This window comes from Metarhizium robertsii (genome assembly GCF_000187425.2).
Source record: "Metarhizium robertsii ARSEF 23 chromosome Unknown MAA_Scf_2, whole genome shotgun sequence".
In the NCBI taxonomy this organism is placed as follows: Eukaryota; Fungi; Ascomycota; class Sordariomycetes; order Hypocreales; family Clavicipitaceae; genus Metarhizium; species Metarhizium robertsii.
In genome coordinates, this window is record NW_011942160.1 from 477,850 (window position 1) to 494,479 (window position 16,630).

The window sequence follows — 16,630 nt, forward strand, 5'->3', positions numbered from 1 at the left end:
GGCTCTCAAAGTTCCAATGGCAACGTCAGTGTTGAACGTTGAACATTGAACATTTGAGTCTTTCTAAGTTGAGTCCATCCCAGGAGTCCGGGATAGCAGTTCACACACAGACACAAAGGCCGGATTTGTCGCCAGGTCGGACGCAAGCAAGGCACTAGCTCCAGATGTCCTTTCAAGTTGGCATCAATCCGCCTGGTCTGGGCGCTCTTTCCATCCTGCGTCCTCTTTCCAGTCCTTCCAAGGTGTTGGCTCCACAATTTCGGACTCTCGGCAAGGCATCCACCACTGGCGCACACCACGTTCGTGGCATCGAGTTTCCAGTCATCCTTTTCGTACCCAACTGGACCAATTACATGCTGTTTTGACTGTGCATCATTGAGCATTATGGCGGCCTTGTTTGACTTGTTCAGCCCCTCTCCTCAATCCGTCACCTCAAACTCGGTGTATCCGTCCCGCTGGCGGAAAGTGTCACCACATTCTTTCAACTCCTCTCATAACCCGTGTCCGGGTTTTAGACGCAGCCTCTGGCCTGCTTTCGCCCGTCCATTGTCCAATTGCCCGAGAAGGACAAAGTGCTCGGCCTTTCGCTACATAGACTACCGCAATGTCTGCATTCACCTGCCTATTGACGCCAGGCCTGCCTTGGATTTCCCGCTCTGCCTGGTGGCTTGCAGCTTTCCCCGTCAAAACGAGACTTTGGGTCAAATGCATGCAGCTACTTTGGCTGTTGTTTTGATTCTTTTTGAGCTCGCGCAGTCCCTCAAATCCCTCAAGCTCGGCACCCTGCCAATCTGCCCACGAAATAGCGCGGCAGCGTATGCCGTCAATGCCATCGCATCAACGTCATATAGTCTATTATTAGCCTCACATTTCATCCACTTTGCAAACCTCACTCTGGGCTAGTCCGTCTTCAATAGCCTTCTCCGCATCTTCGGACGCAATATTGTTCCTGTTCTTGCCGTCGCTTGCTTTGTAGCTCGTGCTGTGGGTTGGTGAGACAAGTTCTTATAATAATGGATCTTCGGGTATGGCATGACGGTTCGTAACTCCTCAGCATTGCTACATGACGAAAAGGAACGCAAGTGCATGAACAGTCATCCCGCCCGATCAACGTCATTTCAACGTGTCTCGGATGCTTCAAATCTTCCCTTTAGATTACATGTGTCAGCTTTTGATACACTCGTTGAATCGCCGCGCCGCAAGGTTGAGCACAACCCTCTTCTGAAAACAGTGAAAACCCATATATTCTGGATAAAGAGATGCCACTGGAGCACGAGTATATTACAACATAACAACCCCTAGCCCAACTAAATGTACTTCATATGCGCCCAACGCTGACCGTGACTAGCGCACCACGCTGCACCGTATCCGTATCCCAGTCATTCAAACGCACCTCCAAATTCCAATTCCAAAAACCGCAAAACCCCCAAAGCTAAGAATAACCTTGACTAGCCCTAAGACACCGACCCAGCGGCGCTGCTGCTGTGTCGTGCGCGCTTGCGGCCGCTCGTGGTAGCAGGGTGCATCTTGTCAATTCGTTCGCGCCTGAGCTTGTCATCCAAAACGCGGGCTGTGAACAATGTGTTAGCAGATCCATTAAGCGCCGTGTCTGCCCCCAAGGCAGAAACGCTACTGGGGGCAGGAAACAAAGGGTGAGAAGAAAGAAGGAAAGAAAACACTTACTCAAAACGTCATAACCAAACTGAGGAAACTCCAAGCACAAGGACTTGAATTCGTTCTCTGCCTCGGCACGCAGGGTATGGGACCTCGTGGCCCAGAAGCTGGCGATTGGCGCGCGAACCTTTGTATCGTCGTTGGTGGTGTGCGCATACACATATTTCGCATACTCAATCTCGCCCTTGGCCGTAGAATCGATGCAGTGAATCTTGCTTGACGAGAGCTTCTTCAAATCGGGCACGCCGAATTTCTCAGCGAGCGTGTACACCCGCGCGTGCTTGAGCAGGTGTACGCCTGTATCATCAACCTTTGGCATTGCAGGGTCGAGTTCGAGAACGCGCTGCCCGGGGATCTTTCTTGGGAAGTATTCGCCCGTGTAGAGGAATTCCAGGAAGGAGCCGACGGCGACGGTGTCTTCGGGGAGTTCAAGTTGCCGCGGCTAACCCCAGTGTCAGCTGCAACTTGACGCGGCGTCGTTGCGGAGAGAGGGACGGGGGCAATTGGGTAAACGCACGCTGCCATCGTCCACAAACGTTTGACACAGGTCCTGGAAGTAGGGGCTTTTGCAGAGCAGCGCCTGATGCGCGGTGAGGAGGGTTTGATTCTCGTCTGAGCCAACGACGAGTGTGACCATGGGCGACGACAGGTATGACATGAATGACATCCTGGGAGGCTCCTCATCTTTGCTGGTCGTTTCTTCAACTTCCGGCGCCCGTGTGGTCTCGTGCTCCTCCGTCATTTCGACGTCGCCGGGTTGTTGGGTCGACGTTGTGTCCTCGGGCGCTTGCTCCACGTCGTCTTGTGCCACGGAGGGCGGCATTGTGGCGATTGCGATGCGAATTGGCGAGTGCAATGCGGCGATTGGGGTGAGCTATGGGTGTTAAGGTGATGATGAGGTGAAGTGGCTGCTGGTGGTTGGGGATGCTTGCCGCGCGACCATAGCTCACCTACCTGGCTGTGCTGTTGGCCCCACTATCTACCTCTTTAATCACCAGTCCAGTTGACACTCTGGTCATAGTATTATTTATTTACCTTAGGTACGGAGTAGATAGTTCTAAAAGTCTCAAGTCCCTACGACTAAAAAACAGTAGTACCAAACGTATAGTAGCAATTTTAGTAGCTCGAATAGCAAAAGCCATATGTAGGTGCGGTGGGCGAGCAATAATCGGGCTGGTTGTTTTGGTTTGGAGCTCTCCAATGCAGCTGAGCTCGTGGAGGTGCACGTCGACCCAGCAACACCCTGGGAGTCGACTACCCTAGAAGCAAATGTTGCCCAATTTTATCATACGCAACAAATGTTTAGGGGTCAGAATAGACTATTACTATGCCTGCCTAGGTGAGTCCTTAAGAAGTTTAAGGCTCTTTATATCTTGATTTTGATAGCTTTTCCTACAGAATAAAATGTGTTACGAGTCCACTAGCTTTCATAGTCTGGCGGCATGTAACTGGTAATTTAGCCAAGTATCCTATACTTCACCCCAGTGGCTGTCTTGGATTGAAATCTGACCCTTATCCGTCACTTATAGAGGCAAATTTTGAATAGAAACCAATGGATTTGGAATTTCCCTTCGTACTGGTGAATGACACAGCTTGCCCTATCCCGCGGGACGGACGCCGAACGGCCTTTGAGACGCCACTTTTCATCGTTGTTAGGATTGACTCGATTGAGAGTCTGAGACAGGCTCACGGACGAAGCGAGAGCAACCACCACGTCGGCTGGCTATCCAAGAAAAGCCCCCAGATGCTCCTACGGCTCCGTGTGGGTGCAGGAATCACACAAAAGCCTGGAAGGTGATTCCAAGGTCGCTGCCTGGGAAGGAGCCATCTTGGTCAACTGGTAAAGAAGCAACCACCACGACGGCAAGCCATCCGCCAATCAACTTTGCAGAAGCAGCATCCAATCACCCATAACCCCCCTTCCATCAGCGGCTTCACTAGCGCATCGTATTCTGGATCTGGGGGCTGCATCAGACTTTCGTCGTGACGAATCTCGTCGTCGTCGCGCGGCTTGAATCCGGGAGCTTCGGTTTGGTGGCTGGCCCAAGTGACATCCAGCCCGGGACTACACCTCCGCGAGGGCACACATCTCAAACGACATTACAAGTTGCTCTGTAGCCCTCTACCCCGAGTTCTGCCTGTTGATACATCCAACATCGTCTCTAGGAAGTCAAGGTCAGAGGACGCGCACCGAAACCTACATCCAGCGCCAAATGAAGCTTATTCAAACACATCAGGCAACCCCCTCACACTGGGAATCTCATTGACCGATGGTGCCGTCTGGAGAATGCATCCTCGAATCGCAGCCCAAGGACTTGGTCCGCCCACAGTTGCTTGACTGCCTGTCGTCTCGCCATGGTAGCCATGGGGACATATATTGGGTGGCTCACGCCTTTGCTCAGTGTTCCCGGACTCTCTCCCGAGCAAGACAGTCGTTATTCCTTCTGTAGACGCCCCTATTCCAGACCGAAGAACAATGAAGAATTCCATCGTTATCAGCCTGGCGGCTCTTGGCTCACTCGCAGCTGCAGCTTCAGAGGCGCCATGTCTTTCGTTGGTGACCAAGTTCCCACGCTGCGTGGTCCGCCTCCCATGGTTCTCCGCCACTGCTTTCCCATAGACTAACCATCAGGCTGTGTAGTTGTCTTGCGCACAAGAGGCAGCCACCAAAGCAGGGTGTACAGATACTGCCGACCTTGAATGTTGGTGATGCCCTGGACAGAACTCGTGTGTCGCGGACGCTGACTGCCCCTTGTCACCAGGCCAATGCAACCCCAAGTCGTCCAGCGCCATTCAGGGGCTTGCTGCTGGATGCGCCGGCGCGTGCGGTGGAACTGAGGTGGCCGCGGGAATCAGTGCTGGAAGCGCCCTATGTGCATGTGTCACCTCGCACGCGGCCGCGACCACAACCGAGACCGGCACCAAGACCGGCACCAAGACCGGCACCGAAACGACGACTACCGGGACGCCGCATACCGGTGCTCTCACGAGCGAGACTACGAAGACCGAAACCTCGACTGGAACCAAGACTGGTTCCGCGTCTGAAACAACAACTACTACCGGCACCCAGACCGAAACCTCGACAACTACCCGGGCGACTACTACTGGAGCAACGACAACATCGCCAACTACTGCTACTCAGACTACTACTACTGCCGGGGCTGGAATTTTCCAGGTTTCATTCGCTGTCGTTGCTGGAGCTATCCTGGTGGCCGCTGTTGCACTGTAAACGAAATATGGGCTTTGCAGTTTGGATTATTCATTTGCCAGGGCAAGATTGAGTGCCGGCCCAAAATTACATGTTATTTCATCATGGTCGTATAGTTGGAAGATAAAATTCCTTGGCTTTTATATAATATTAATAATCATAATATAATACAATACACTCCGCATGTGATGGACCTGTCTCATCCTATATTCGAGACTAATACGACATCGCGTCAGTGAGAACAGACCTCCTCGATATCAAATTCGCTGAGTCGTAGGATGCGAATTACCCTAAATCGTCTGCTCATCGGCTGCGCCCAGTAGTGATCAACTTCTGGTGAATGCTTATTCGGTGTCCTTGATGATTTCCAGCTGGCTGTCGTAGATGGCGCAAGCGGTAGCTAGGCGGCGAAGCGAGCCGAAACTCATGGGGTATTTCTGAAGCAGTGCGGCGCAGAACACGGCCCAACTTCTTTACTTGCGGCGCAGATGAATGCTCAAAAAGTTGCGGCCGTGGGGAAATCGTCGGAAGAGAGGCCAAGGAAGCCAACAACCACGCCGGCCAGCCAGCTCATGTACTACCCCCCCGCGTCGTTGAACTCCGCAAACGAGTCATAGTTGAGGTTATCCGCCCAGAGCCACAACTGGCTGGCATCGCCAAGGCCAGAGTCGACCAGCAGCGACAGATCCCCGTCCCAGTCGAATCCCGCGACGGGATCGGCCACCGGGGCAGCGGCCGATTCAGCTCCCCGAGTCTGATGCGGCCCCATGCTGTCATCGCCTGGCTGCGGATCACCCTGTGCGTCTCCCGGGGGAGCAGGTCGTTGCACATGGCGCTCAAATACTAGTTATCCCTCGTCAGCAACAAACACCAAACTCTCTGTTTCAGTGACAAAACGCAAAGACGGGAATCACCACCTTCTTGTAAAGGATCTAGCACCCCCGCGGCGCCTCTCCCGCCAACAACAGTAGACTGACCTGTCGTATCGCGTCCATCAGAGACGGGCCGGCTCCTCTCGCTGCCGCCAGAGGCCTCTGCCCGACTCGCCAGCTCGTCGGCAGGAGGAGCCGAGGGTCTCCCCGTTATCAGCTGATTTTCAGCCTGCAGGATGACGGCAACCAGGCCCTCCAGGATCTTGACGCACTGGGCCGAGACGAGGTGCTGCGCCGACGAGTTGTCGTGGCAGATGCGGATGATGTGCATGATGCCCGTCTTGGCGCGCTGGCTGACCTCGGACATGGGCTGGGACAGACAGATGGCACACAGGACGACGCCGGCGGTGAAGAGCGTGATGCCAATGTGCATGTTGGCATGGGTCCTGCGGCACTCCTGCAGCACGTGCGAGTACCGGTGCAGGTCCGCCGTCCGGATGGCGGCCTCGAAGAGCTGCCGGTGGGAAAAGGGGCTCGAGATGCTCGTGGCGTCGACCCTGCTGGCGCCGCCGTCGGCCACGCGGAACGCCGCGCTGCGGTGCAGGATGATTTGGAGGTTGTCGTAGGTCAGCTGCAGGGAGAGGGCCTGCATCTGCAGCAGCGATATCTGCCGGGAGGCGGTCGCGTAGGACTCGATCCTCAGTCTGTCGGGCAGCTTCTCGCGCCACTGGATCAGCTGGCCGTGGATGGAGGTGACGTTTTCCAGGCGCTTCGTCTGCAGCCGGCGGCCGAGAAACGGGCCCATGATTCTGTACAGGGGGAATTTCCACCGGTGATAGAGGAGCAGCGGTTCCGTGTCCGTGTCGGCTGCGGCGGCACGGCGCGGATTACCCAGCGGGAGCGCAGACACCATGGCCACTTGGCAGTCGGAGTCGTCGATGCTGCTCGGCCGCCCGAACGCAATGGCCGCATATCTGAACGAGCTGTTAGTGATTTGTGATTATTCAAGGTATCAGGCAAAAAAAATGTTGGCGGCGGGTCGACTGAGCGCACTTATCAAAGACTTCCAACGCCCACCACGTACGCCGCTTCGCTTCCTTAACGGCCTCGGACGTGTCTCTCCACATGGACTCTCTGTGCAGCCCGATGACCTGGGCAATCTTGACGCTGCTGCCCAGTATGCCCAGCCCGGCATTGGGCCGGCCGTTGAACAGGTGGAAGCTCCCCAGGAGGATGCAGATTTGCACCGCCTCCAAGGTCGAGCAGCCGATGATTTGCAGGAAGCGCAGCTCGATGCTGGCCAGGAGCGTCCGGGACAGCTGCTCGAGGTCCAGGCCGGCGGTGCTGGCCGACGGCGACACGGACGAGTAGTGGGCGCCCAAGCCGAGCACCAGCATGCTGAGCCAGAGGAAGTTTTCCTCGTGGTACGAGACCTGCTGCGAGGCGATGAGGCGGGCGTAGCTTTGGCGGAACGACTGCTCGTGAAACACCTGCTCAAACGTGCGTTAGTCGGGGATTGTTCAACCGCACGGCCGTGGGCAAAAACTTGCCATCATGAACCAGTCCACCGACACGAAGAAGCGGTCGACAAACGTCTCCAGCACGTCGTCGGGCGGCAGCTCCCACTCGACAATCTGGCGCCAATGCCGGCCTCGAAGAAGCTGAGCGTGGACAGTCTTGTGTCCGCCTGGCAGTGCTGAGGAATCGTGGCCCACGTGACGATCCTGCTGCATCCTGGCAAAGATCTGAGATGGGAATGTCAATTTCTATTTACTATACAGCAAACGAGGGGGGTTTTGGCTTTTGTTTTTGAATTTACCATGGTGCTCAAATCCACAATACTGGTTTCCGGAAGAACCACGGTGGTGTCCGCGGGAGCGTTGTCGGCTTCATCGTTTCGTGATGATGCCGGCTGCGTGGATGACGTTGGCAAGGGACGGTGTTCTTGCGCGTCTCCCTGACGGGGAACACATTCCACGCCCGCGCGGGTGCAGTGAACACAGGGCCGGGCTTGATCGCACTGGGTCGGGGGTTAGTTGGAGAAGATGGAGGCGTATCGTGATGCAGCACATACTCCCAGTTTCCGCTTTCGACATCTCACACAGGCCGCCGAGACCTGGCGGCGCCTCCGCGGAGCGTTCATGGGCGAAGTCGGTGAAGCGCAAGTCCGACGGAGCTTCGACGTCCCAAGGCTGTGGTGACAAGGATAAGGATGTGGTAGATGAAGATGAGCTTAGATGTGCTTCCGTCGGATGGGGGTTAAGTCCCGTCTCCTGAATATCCACTTCATCTCTGCCGCCGATCTTGCAACGGCCGTATTGTTCCCGGGACCAGTTACTGATGGGCAGGCGGGCAGGGTCTTGTTGAAAACACACAGCGCCCGGGGAATAAAGTCAACAGAGCACTGAGGATTCAATCATCATTCTATTGATGTACGGAGTATTTCGTGGAACCTACGGCGTGGCGTGCCCAAGTGGAACCCGCACCAAAAAAAAAAACGAAACATCGAGTCCTTCAACCGCGCCTCTCCATCATCACCCATCACCACCCCCCCAAAACCATCAAAAAATGACACTCTCTTCCACGAGCAACGAAACGTCGTCGCAAGACAGCACCGCCGCCGCCGACGCCGCGCGGACCGCAAAAGTCCACGCCCTAACACAGAACCTCCTCTCCAAATCGCCCATCTACGGCCTCATCCTCGCCGACATCCAACTCGCCGCTGTCGCCGCCGGCACCGTCACGCTCCGGCTCACCCTCTCGGCCACGCACCTCAACAGCAAGGGCGGCCTCCACGGCGCCGTCAGCGCCACCATGGTCGACTTCGCCACCGGGCTGGCCATTTGCGCGCACGACCTGCGCGAGAAGACAGGCGCCTCGGTCGACATGCACCTCACGTTCCTGTCGACCGCCGCCGCCGGCGACACGGTGCTCATCCACAGCACCGCCGAGCGCGTAGGCGGCAGCCTGGCCTTTGTCAGCGTCGCCATCAACAAGCTGGGCGAGGACGGCTCCGAGACCCCCGTCACTCGGGCCCGGCATACAAAATACGTCCGCGGGACAAAGGAGCCGTAGCGAGCTGGGGACTTTTTTTTTTTTTTTCACACTACGTCTTTGTTTTGTTGTTTCTATAGAAAAGGTGGGATTTTACATGGCAGCATATTTTAGAACCATCCCCCGAAAAAGAAAGAGAACCATTTTCTACCCGAATGCCGTTGCGGTTGTGTCGTCCTGGAACATGTTGCGCACAATTTCGTCAATGTTGGTGGCACTCTCGTCGGGGAAGCAGTTTGCAAACGAGTCGTTGCCGAGGAAGTCGTCGAAGAAGGCGCTCGGCTCGATCATGGGCGTGAATGCCCCATTGATGGCGTCCGTGGACAAGTCCACGTCCGACAGCGAGATGGGGGTGGCGGCGGCGGCAGCCTGGCGCTGAACCGTGGCGCGTCCGCGTCGTCTGCTGGGCTCTCGTGCCGGCGCCGGGCCGTCTTGCGCGAGGAGGTCCTTGATGGTGGAGCGGCCGAGCTCGTCGAGGGTGTCGCGGCAGCGGCGTGCCCCCGACCAGTGCTCGCCCGTGGCGGAGAGGATGCTGGACGAGATGCTGAGGTCGCTCATGAGCTCGGCCACGTCTGTCTGCTGGCGGAGGTCCGGCACCATCTTGACGCAGTACAGGATGCTCAGGGTGCTCAGGACCACGGCGTGAAAGGTCAGCCAGCTGTGGATGAGGGCGCTTCCGACGTAGAGCTTGTTGAGGAGCCTGAGCGACTCCCGCGCGCTCGCGTGGCACTTTTCCAACGCCTCCCTGGTCGGCTTGGGGATGGCCGGGCTCGGCCGCAGGAGCACCATGCGCAGCGTGTGGCCTTGGATGCGACAAGCCGTCTCTAGGTGTTGGGTCGCGGGCGCGCCGTCGCCGGTGGGAATGTGCTCCTCCCACTGGTTGATCTGCTCCAGCATGCTGGCTTGCCATTCGTAAATGTCAATCACGGCTGGGTATGCGTAGACGGGCGTCTGTCGGACCACGCTGTTTGCGACGTACTTGATTTCCGAGTTGAGCTTGGCCAGCCGGAACAGGTGGATCGAGTACGCAATGGGTTTGAAGGCCGAGCTGTGAGAGTGAGGAGAGCCGGCTGTCATGATGTCCATGTCGTCGAGCATGCGCGGCAATCTCAGGTCGCACGCCTCGTCTCGTAGTCCGATGGGACGGCCCATGGTCGTGGCGATGATGCGGTCCATCATAAAGACCACCCAGAAGATCCGTGTTCTCATCTCCTGCTCGAGCAGCGAGATTCCCGCCTGCGTGGTGACGTCGCGCTGGAGGCCCAAGTCGACTGCCGCGGCTATGGCCTGGTAGTTTAGATGCCAGATATTCACCCTGACGTGCGGGTTGTGCAGCGTAAAGACGAGGAGCAGCAAAAGGCACTGCAGGCCCTGCAGCGAGTTTTCCACATTGATCCGGTCAAAGTATCTCAACGCCGAGAGGCCGTACCTCTCACATGGCAGGATTGCCTTGAGCCTCTGCGACACCACCAGGCTCCCCAGCGCCATCACCATGTACACCTGGAAGCAGGCCGCGGGATCATCGTACTGCAGGGTGTACATCTTGTCCAGGACCCTGTCAAAGGTCGGCCGGTGCAAAACGGGATACGTGGCATGGAGGCTCTCGAAGAAGGCGTCGCAGATTTGGTCTGCAATCTCCCGCGCCGGCAGACTGGCAGCGCTCTGCACCGTCTCAATGAGATCCGTCGGAAACGCCATGTCTCGGCCGCCCGAGATGCCTGGCGAGGAACCCTTGGTGAGCATGACTCTGGCGAGGAAATATCCACTCGAGGGGCCAATGTATCGCGGATCCTGGCTTCCCCCCAAGGACACGAGGCCGATTTCATGCGACGACGCTGCCCTGGATTCACTTTGCTCCGGGTTTGAGGTGCCGGGCTCGACTTGCGCAACAACAGGCGTTGACTCACCGTTCAGGACGGTCTTGAGGTTCTCACAATTCGGCCCCTGGCTCAGATCAACATAGGGGCATTTTTCGTGGATGATGCTTTCCAGCCACTTGACACGATCCTTTAAGTTTGTAATGTACCTGAGCCCATGGTATTACACATGTAGTTAGCTGGGAAGTGAAAGGCTCCGGGAGGTGCAACTTATGAGAGGCGGGAATGTCGTACGTACGCTCTGGGAAAGTCTCTCAGCCGGGCACTCTCGCCATCCACACACTCCGACCCCGTGTTCCTGCAATGTTTACACTGAGGAAGTTCTCCATCGCACTGTGAAGCCGCTTGTTAGCCCACACTGACACTCTCTCGTCTCTCCCCCCCCGGTGCAAAGCCAGCCGCCCACCTTGATCTTGCGACGTTGACATCGCAGACAAGCCAGCCGCAAACGCGGATTGCGAGCCTGACGTCTCGCAGACGCCCTGACTGGGCTCGCTGTATGACCCTCCGACTCAGACATTGCTGCTTGGGTTACAGTTCCTCGAAGCCGTTGACTGGGCGAGCGAAAGAGTCAGAGCGGTAAAAGGCCGATGAGGGAGCCGCGCGGACAAAGTCCGCATAATGGCGACCGGGCGGGGCGGAAAATTCCCGCTCCACGAAATTCTACCTCACGACGCTGTGCTTATAAAAGAAAAAAGCGTCAACCATGCATTCATCCCAACATTTTGTAGCTGGCCTACGAATGACTCCATCATTCAGATTCTCCACTTGGATTCTACAAAATGGCACCGGCTGAGGACAGCGTCACAAGACATGTATCCCCCTCGGAAGCGCGCCGCCTGGTGCAAGACATCCTCACCGGGAACGGGGCACCGGGCGAGTATGCAGCCCTCATCGCAAAGTGCCTGGTTGCCGCTGACCTCCGCGGCGTCGACACGCACGGCATGAACCGGATCCCGTCGTACATGGAGCGCATCCGCAGGGGGGTTCTCGACGCCGCGGCCCAGCCGGCCATCGACCAGGTGACGCCGGCGGTGGCGCAAGTCGACGGCCGCAACGGCTTCGGCTTCGTGTCGGCGCACCTGGCCATGCGCGCGGCCATCGCGTCCGCCAGGGTGTACGGCATCGGCATGGCGAGCGTCAAGCGCTCGAACCACTTTGGCATGTCGGCCTGGGTGGTCCAGCAGGCCCTCGACGCAGACATGATGAGCCTGGTGTTTACAAACTCGAGCCCCGCGCTCCCGCCGTTTGGCGGCAGGAGCAAACTCCTGGGCGTGTCGCCGATTGCGTGCGGGGCGCCCGGCGAGCCCGACTTCATCCTCGACATGGCGCCCTCGGTGGCGGCCCGGGGCAAGATATACAAGGCACAGCGGCGGGGGGAGACGATCCCGGCGGGCTGGGCGCTCGACGCGGAGGGCAGGCCGACGGAGGATCCTGCGGCGGCGCTGGGGGGCGTCATGCTGCCCATGGGGGGGCCGAAGGGGTCGGCCTTGGCCATCATGATGGACGTCTTTTCGGGCGTCTTGTCCGGGGCGGCGTTTGCGGGGCACGTCACGGGCCCGTATGACCCGTCGGGGCCGGCGGACGTCGGGCACTTCCTGGTCGCTGTCAAGCCGGATCTGTTTATGGGCCTGGACGAGTTTAGAGGCCGGATGAAGTACCTGTACGAGAGGGTCGTGGGGGCGGACAAGGCGGCGGGCGTGGACAGGATCTACTTTCCCGGCGAGATTGAGCAGCGCACGCAGGCGGAGCGGGAGAGGACGGGGATCCCGCTGGTGCAGGCCGAGATTGACGCCTTGAACGCCGAGGCGGCCAGGGTGTCTGCGAAGCCGCTTGTGTTTATGGACGAGTAGCGGTGGCTGGCGGTGCGGGCCATGTCCATGTCTGAAGGGATGGGGACGCGTGGTTTTATAGAGTACAAGTTGTGATACCTGTAGTTCCCTGCATCTGGTTTCCCGTTGGAGGCAGGTGTTGTAGAATCATTTCAAATGGCACAAGTCCTCATTTACATGTACATGACTGCAACTGAATCTGGTCTCACGCTACACGCAGGCATTAAAGAAAATCACGAATGGGACAGAACAAGGCTTGTCGTTTTACCACCCCGTGACACGCCGAAACATGAAGTGAGCCATCCAAATGCAAGGTCAAGGTGCCTGCTTACGACGCGCCTTGCATCTCGGAGACGCGGGCAGCCACCCCCGGCCAAACGCCGCAGCGGGTCCGGGCGACGGAGCAACGCCGCGATCCCAATTGACAGTCAATGAATATTTATACGCCCGCCTTGGCCGCCATTGCCTTGCCTCTGGTGCCGGTGCCAACGTGGAATCAATCAGCCCAAAATGGTGCTTGTTCATATCGGTAAGGCTGCCCATCCAACACCCACCCACCCCCAGCTCCACGCCTAACAAGTAACCGCATGTGCAGTCCTGTTCAAGTTCAAGCCCAGCGTCTCCCCGGCGCACAAGGAGGCCTTTGCCGCAGAGCTCAAGCGGCTCCGGGACCTGCCGAGCGTCCTGAACAAACGGCTGGTGGTGGGCGGGCCCTCGGTCACGGATCCCATCGCGCGGAGCAGAGGCAATCACTTGGCCCTGGTGAGCTACCACGCGAGCAAGGCGGCCTTGGCAGAGTATGTTTTTATTTTGCGCAAACAAATGAATACTAGTGGCGCATTGAACTGGCTGACGTGCATCTCCAGATACCAAGCGAGTGACGAGCACCACAGGCAAGGCGGCATGGCGGATTCGACGCTGGGCATGGTGAGCTGACGATAGCAGGGTTACCAGCACGTACTTGTGGCCGTTTAGCGAAGAGGTGACGCGCTTCGATTTCGAAATGGACGCCGAGGACGAGCGGTGGATGGGGGGGTTCTTGTCATGTGCGGATGCGACGTTGGACACGGGGGAGCAAGAATAAGATTAAACGTAAAATAAGAACAGGAGAAAAAAAGGGACGTCAATCATGCCGCTTCGTCGGCCAAAGAGCGGCCGATGCCATGCTGCCCTTGCCGCGCCATGTGACGGCTCGTGTGGCCGATACCACGCCAGTATCAGCCGGGCCTGCAGATTTCGATTTTACGTACCATCAACTTGGCAGCTTGTTATCTGATCTACACCAGTCCACATGCAGATTCAATGTTCCCGCCCCCGCCCGCCTCCGGCCCCAAGTGCATGCACCCATGCCCATCCATCAATGCTTCCCCACACCGGCGAGATAAGACATCCCCGCCCGCGAGGCCATCCCGACTTCACTTGCAACGCGGACCAAGCCGGCCACGGCATCTGCGCCATGGGCAACATCGACATGGCGCACTTTAGCTCAAGGCATGAGCCGCGCGTGGCGTCTGGCGCACCAGACACATGTACTACAACACAGGCACACGTAGCAGCCGAATACAAATACCACAAATTCCCGCTCGCCTCCGCTTCTTGAACATCGCGACCCCCCCCAACCGGCACCATGAGGCTCGCGCTGCCCCCCAAGCCGCGCTTCCTCTCGGGCGTGCCCCCCAACGCCATCGGCATCGTGGCCCTCGTCGCGGCCGTCAACCTCGTCGTCTGGGCCAGCATCGCCGTCGTGCTGCACCACCACCCGGCCCTCATCTCCGCCGCCGCCCTCTCCTACACCCTCGGCCTCCGCCACGCCCTCGACGCCGACCACATCTCGGCCATTGACCTCATGACGCGCCGCCTCGTCAGCCTGGGCCAGCGCCCGGCCACCGTCGGCACCTTCTTCAGCCTGGGCCACTCCACCATTGTCATCGTCACCTGCGTCGTCGTCGCCGCCACCTCGGGCGCCCTGCGCGACCGCTTCGACGGCTTCACCCGCGTCGGCAACATTGTCGGCACCGCCGTCAGCGCCACCGTCCTCGTCGTCCTGTGCGTCGCCAACGCCTGGATCCTGTACGGCCTCGTCGGCGCCCTCCGCCGGGAGCTGCGCCGCCGACGTGGCCTCGCCGCCGGCAGCCTCGAGCCCGCCCTCCCTTACGACCACGACCACGTCCACGGCGGAGGCGTGCTGGTCCGCGTCTTCAAGTTCCTCTTCAAGGCCGTCGACCGCCCGTGGAAAATGTACCCCCTGGGCGTCGTCTTCGGCCTCGGCTTCGACACGAGTTCCGAAGTGGCCATTCTGGGAATCGCCTCGCTGCAGGCCCTCAAAGGGACCAGCATCTGGCTCATTCTCATCTTTCCCATTCTCTTCACATGCAAGTATTTCCCTTTCCCAGCGCGGGCCTTTGTGTCAACACCACCACCGCCAAGATGTGACCCTATCAAAGAAAAAAAACTAACCCCAACAGCCGGCATGTGCCTCATCGACACGACCGACGGCGCCGCCATGGTCACCCTCTACAGCTCCAAGGCCTTCTCCAGTGACCTCGTCGCCCTGCTGTACTACCAGATCGTGCTGAGCGCCATCACCGTCCTGGTATCGGCCTTCATCGGCATCGTCCAGATCCTGTCGCTCGTCCAAAACGTCGCCGAGCCAGAGGGCAGCTTCTGGGACGGCGTCGGCGCCATCGGAGACCACTTTGACATCATTGGCGGCAGCATATGCGGAGTCTTTCTGCTCGTTGGCATTGCCTCCATCCTCTTGTACGGACCGTGGAGGAGACGCGTCGACCGCCAGACCCAGGGACTCACTGCTGCTGAAGACGAAAGCGGCCGCGGCTCCGAAGAGCCCGCATCACCTTTTGACCAGCCTGAAGTCCCTCAGCCTGCTACGGCAAAATAGGGCTATACGGAAGTGGCGCGAAAAAAAAAACTAGATAAAATAGAGCTAGCCAAATAAAACAACGCTGAAATCTACACTACGCTCATTGACAAATAAAACCAACCAAGACTACAACTCAGTCTGCCATTGAATCATCTTCTTGCTCCTGCTTCTTGTCGTGCTTAAACAGCTTGCAAAATGCCTTCTTGTTACAGAAGCCGCACTTTCTCTGCAGGATCCCCCAACCAGCTAGTCTCTCGAACGGCGGCTCTATTTGCAACCTTTTGTAATCCTCCCTCATGGCTGCGGTTTGTCTGCTCTCGCCAAGATTGAGACCCTGCTCACAGTGCGGACAGAGCCAAGTGCCTGGGGCTACTCCATCCTGTGCTTTCCAAGGCCGCGTCCACACCGGACTAGACTCTCCATGACTGCTCGCACCATAATCGCTCGAGACGCTGTATAGGTAGCCATCGCTCGAGACGTCGCTCAAGATATCGCTTGACAGAGACGATCCTAATTCGACATCGCACGGACTCAAGTGCTGAGCCATTCTAGCGTTGAGCGCAGAATTGTCTGACATGAATGAATCAATGGAGTCCTGTCGTTGGCGCTCTGCAAAGTCGTCACTTGTTTGCACCATCCAAGTTAGTTTAGACGAAGTTCCTGTTTTGAAATCCAGATGCCCATGACGGGAAGACGGCTCTTCGCCCTTGGATTGCCGTTTCTCAAGCGGCAACGGCTCAGTCTCAGTGTCAATTACAGCAAGTGGCAACGTCGGCTTGAGAGGCGGGCCGTGATGCTCACTTAGCTTGGCGTCAAATGAAGATCGCTGTACTGCCGATTTTGTTGTCAGTTTGTCTAGAGGCGTAGGATCTGGTGAGACAGGCGACTAGCTTCTCCAATCACTCGTCACTGTCTCAGTGGGTGTAAGGCTATCCAGCACTTTCCTGGCCGAGTTTTTGAGCTGACAAAACGCGTTGTCCGTTTCATTCAAGTCTTCCGACCGTACTCTCACCTCAGCGCACCGGGGGTGGGTCATTTCTATGTGGCAATCGAGATCAATCTGGCGGCTGAATGACACATTGGGACACATCTTGCAGCTTAGCTGCGGCCGTTTGACCGGGGGAGGCGACTGAGGTCCATCTCTGCCAGGCGTTTCATCGCCGTCATCGCCATCTTCGTCGATAGAGGCTAGTCGGGTCCCTTGCCGCGGCAGCGACTGGCCAGACGATCTA

At 57.7% G+C, this 16,630-nt stretch overlaps 9 protein-coding genes across 9 annotated transcripts; 5 read left to right on the forward strand and 4 right to left on the reverse strand.

The window, feature by feature from the left end:
* Positions 1 to 1,454: 1,454 nt before the first annotated feature.
* On the reverse strand, positions 1,455 to 2,497 carry MAA_07117 (BTB/POZ-like protein; the record flags this gene model as incomplete). Its single annotated transcript, XM_007825115.1, has 3 exons — positions 1,455 to 1,570; positions 1,684 to 2,116; positions 2,192 to 2,497. The coding sequence occupies 3 exons, from the start codon at positions 2,495 to 2,497 to the stop codon at positions 1,455 to 1,457; spliced, it is 855 nt and encodes a 284-aa protein (XP_007823306.1).
* A 1,721-nt stretch (positions 2,498 to 4,218) lies between these two features.
* MAA_10775 (uncharacterized protein) lies at positions 4,219 to 4,903 on the forward strand (the record flags this gene model as incomplete). The annotated part of the gene is made up of 2 exons (XM_011412694.1): positions 4,219 to 4,255; positions 4,437 to 4,903. 2 exons carry the CDS (start codon positions 4,219 to 4,221, stop codon positions 4,901 to 4,903), a joined length of 504 nt encoding a protein of 167 aa, XP_011410996.1.
* A 556-nt stretch (positions 4,904 to 5,459) lies between these two features.
* On the reverse strand, positions 5,460 to 7,897 carry MAA_10776 (uncharacterized protein; the record flags this gene model as incomplete). The annotated part of the gene is made up of 6 exons (XM_011412695.1): positions 5,460 to 5,725; positions 5,797 to 6,728; positions 6,808 to 7,244; positions 7,323 to 7,499; positions 7,574 to 7,774; positions 7,829 to 7,897. 6 exons carry the CDS (start codon positions 7,895 to 7,897, stop codon positions 5,460 to 5,462), a joined length of 2,082 nt encoding a protein of 693 aa, XP_011410997.1.
* Positions 7,898 to 8,322: 425 nt separating this feature from the next.
* On the forward strand, positions 8,323 to 8,829 carry MAA_07118 (Thioesterase superfamily; the record flags this gene model as incomplete). The annotated part of the gene is made up of 1 exon (XM_007825116.1): positions 8,323 to 8,829. One exon carries the CDS (start codon positions 8,323 to 8,325, stop codon positions 8,827 to 8,829), a length of 507 nt encoding a protein of 168 aa, XP_007823307.1.
* Positions 8,830 to 8,955: 126 nt separating this feature from the next.
* MAA_07119 (uncharacterized protein) lies at positions 8,956 to 11,014 on the reverse strand (the record flags this gene model as incomplete). Its single annotated transcript, XM_007825117.1, has 2 exons — positions 8,956 to 10,815; positions 10,997 to 11,014. The coding sequence occupies 2 exons, from the start codon at positions 11,012 to 11,014 to the stop codon at positions 8,956 to 8,958; spliced, it is 1,878 nt and encodes a 625-aa protein (XP_007823308.1).
* Positions 11,015 to 11,467: 453 nt separating this feature from the next.
* On the forward strand, positions 11,468 to 12,538 carry MAA_07120 (Malate/L-lactate dehydrogenase; the record flags this gene model as incomplete). Its single annotated transcript, XM_007825118.1, has 1 exon — positions 11,468 to 12,538. The coding sequence occupies one exon, from the start codon at positions 11,468 to 11,470 to the stop codon at positions 12,536 to 12,538; it is 1,071 nt and encodes a 356-aa protein (XP_007823309.1).
* Positions 12,539 to 13,027: 489 nt separating this feature from the next.
* Positions 13,028 to 13,453, forward strand: MAA_07121 (Dimeric alpha-beta barrel; the record flags this gene model as incomplete). The annotated part of the gene is made up of 3 exons (XM_007825119.2): positions 13,028 to 13,046; positions 13,113 to 13,314; positions 13,384 to 13,453. 3 exons carry the CDS (start codon positions 13,028 to 13,030, stop codon positions 13,451 to 13,453), a joined length of 291 nt encoding a protein of 96 aa, XP_007823310.2.
* Positions 13,454 to 14,144: 691 nt separating this feature from the next.
* Positions 14,145 to 15,416, forward strand: MAA_07122 (high affinity nickel transport protein nic1; the record flags this gene model as incomplete). Its single annotated transcript, XM_007825120.1, has 1 exon — positions 14,145 to 15,416. One exon carries the CDS (start codon positions 14,145 to 14,147, stop codon positions 15,414 to 15,416), a length of 1,272 nt encoding a protein of 423 aa, XP_007823311.1.
* Positions 15,417 to 15,531: 115 nt separating this feature from the next.
* MAA_10777 (uncharacterized protein) lies at positions 15,532 to 16,488 on the reverse strand (the record flags this gene model as incomplete). The annotated part of the gene is made up of 2 exons (XM_011412696.1): positions 15,532 to 16,229; positions 16,302 to 16,488. The coding sequence occupies 2 exons, from the start codon at positions 16,486 to 16,488 to the stop codon at positions 15,532 to 15,534; spliced, it is 885 nt and encodes a 294-aa protein (XP_011410998.1).
* Between the last annotated feature and the right edge of the window lie 142 nt (positions 16,489 to 16,630).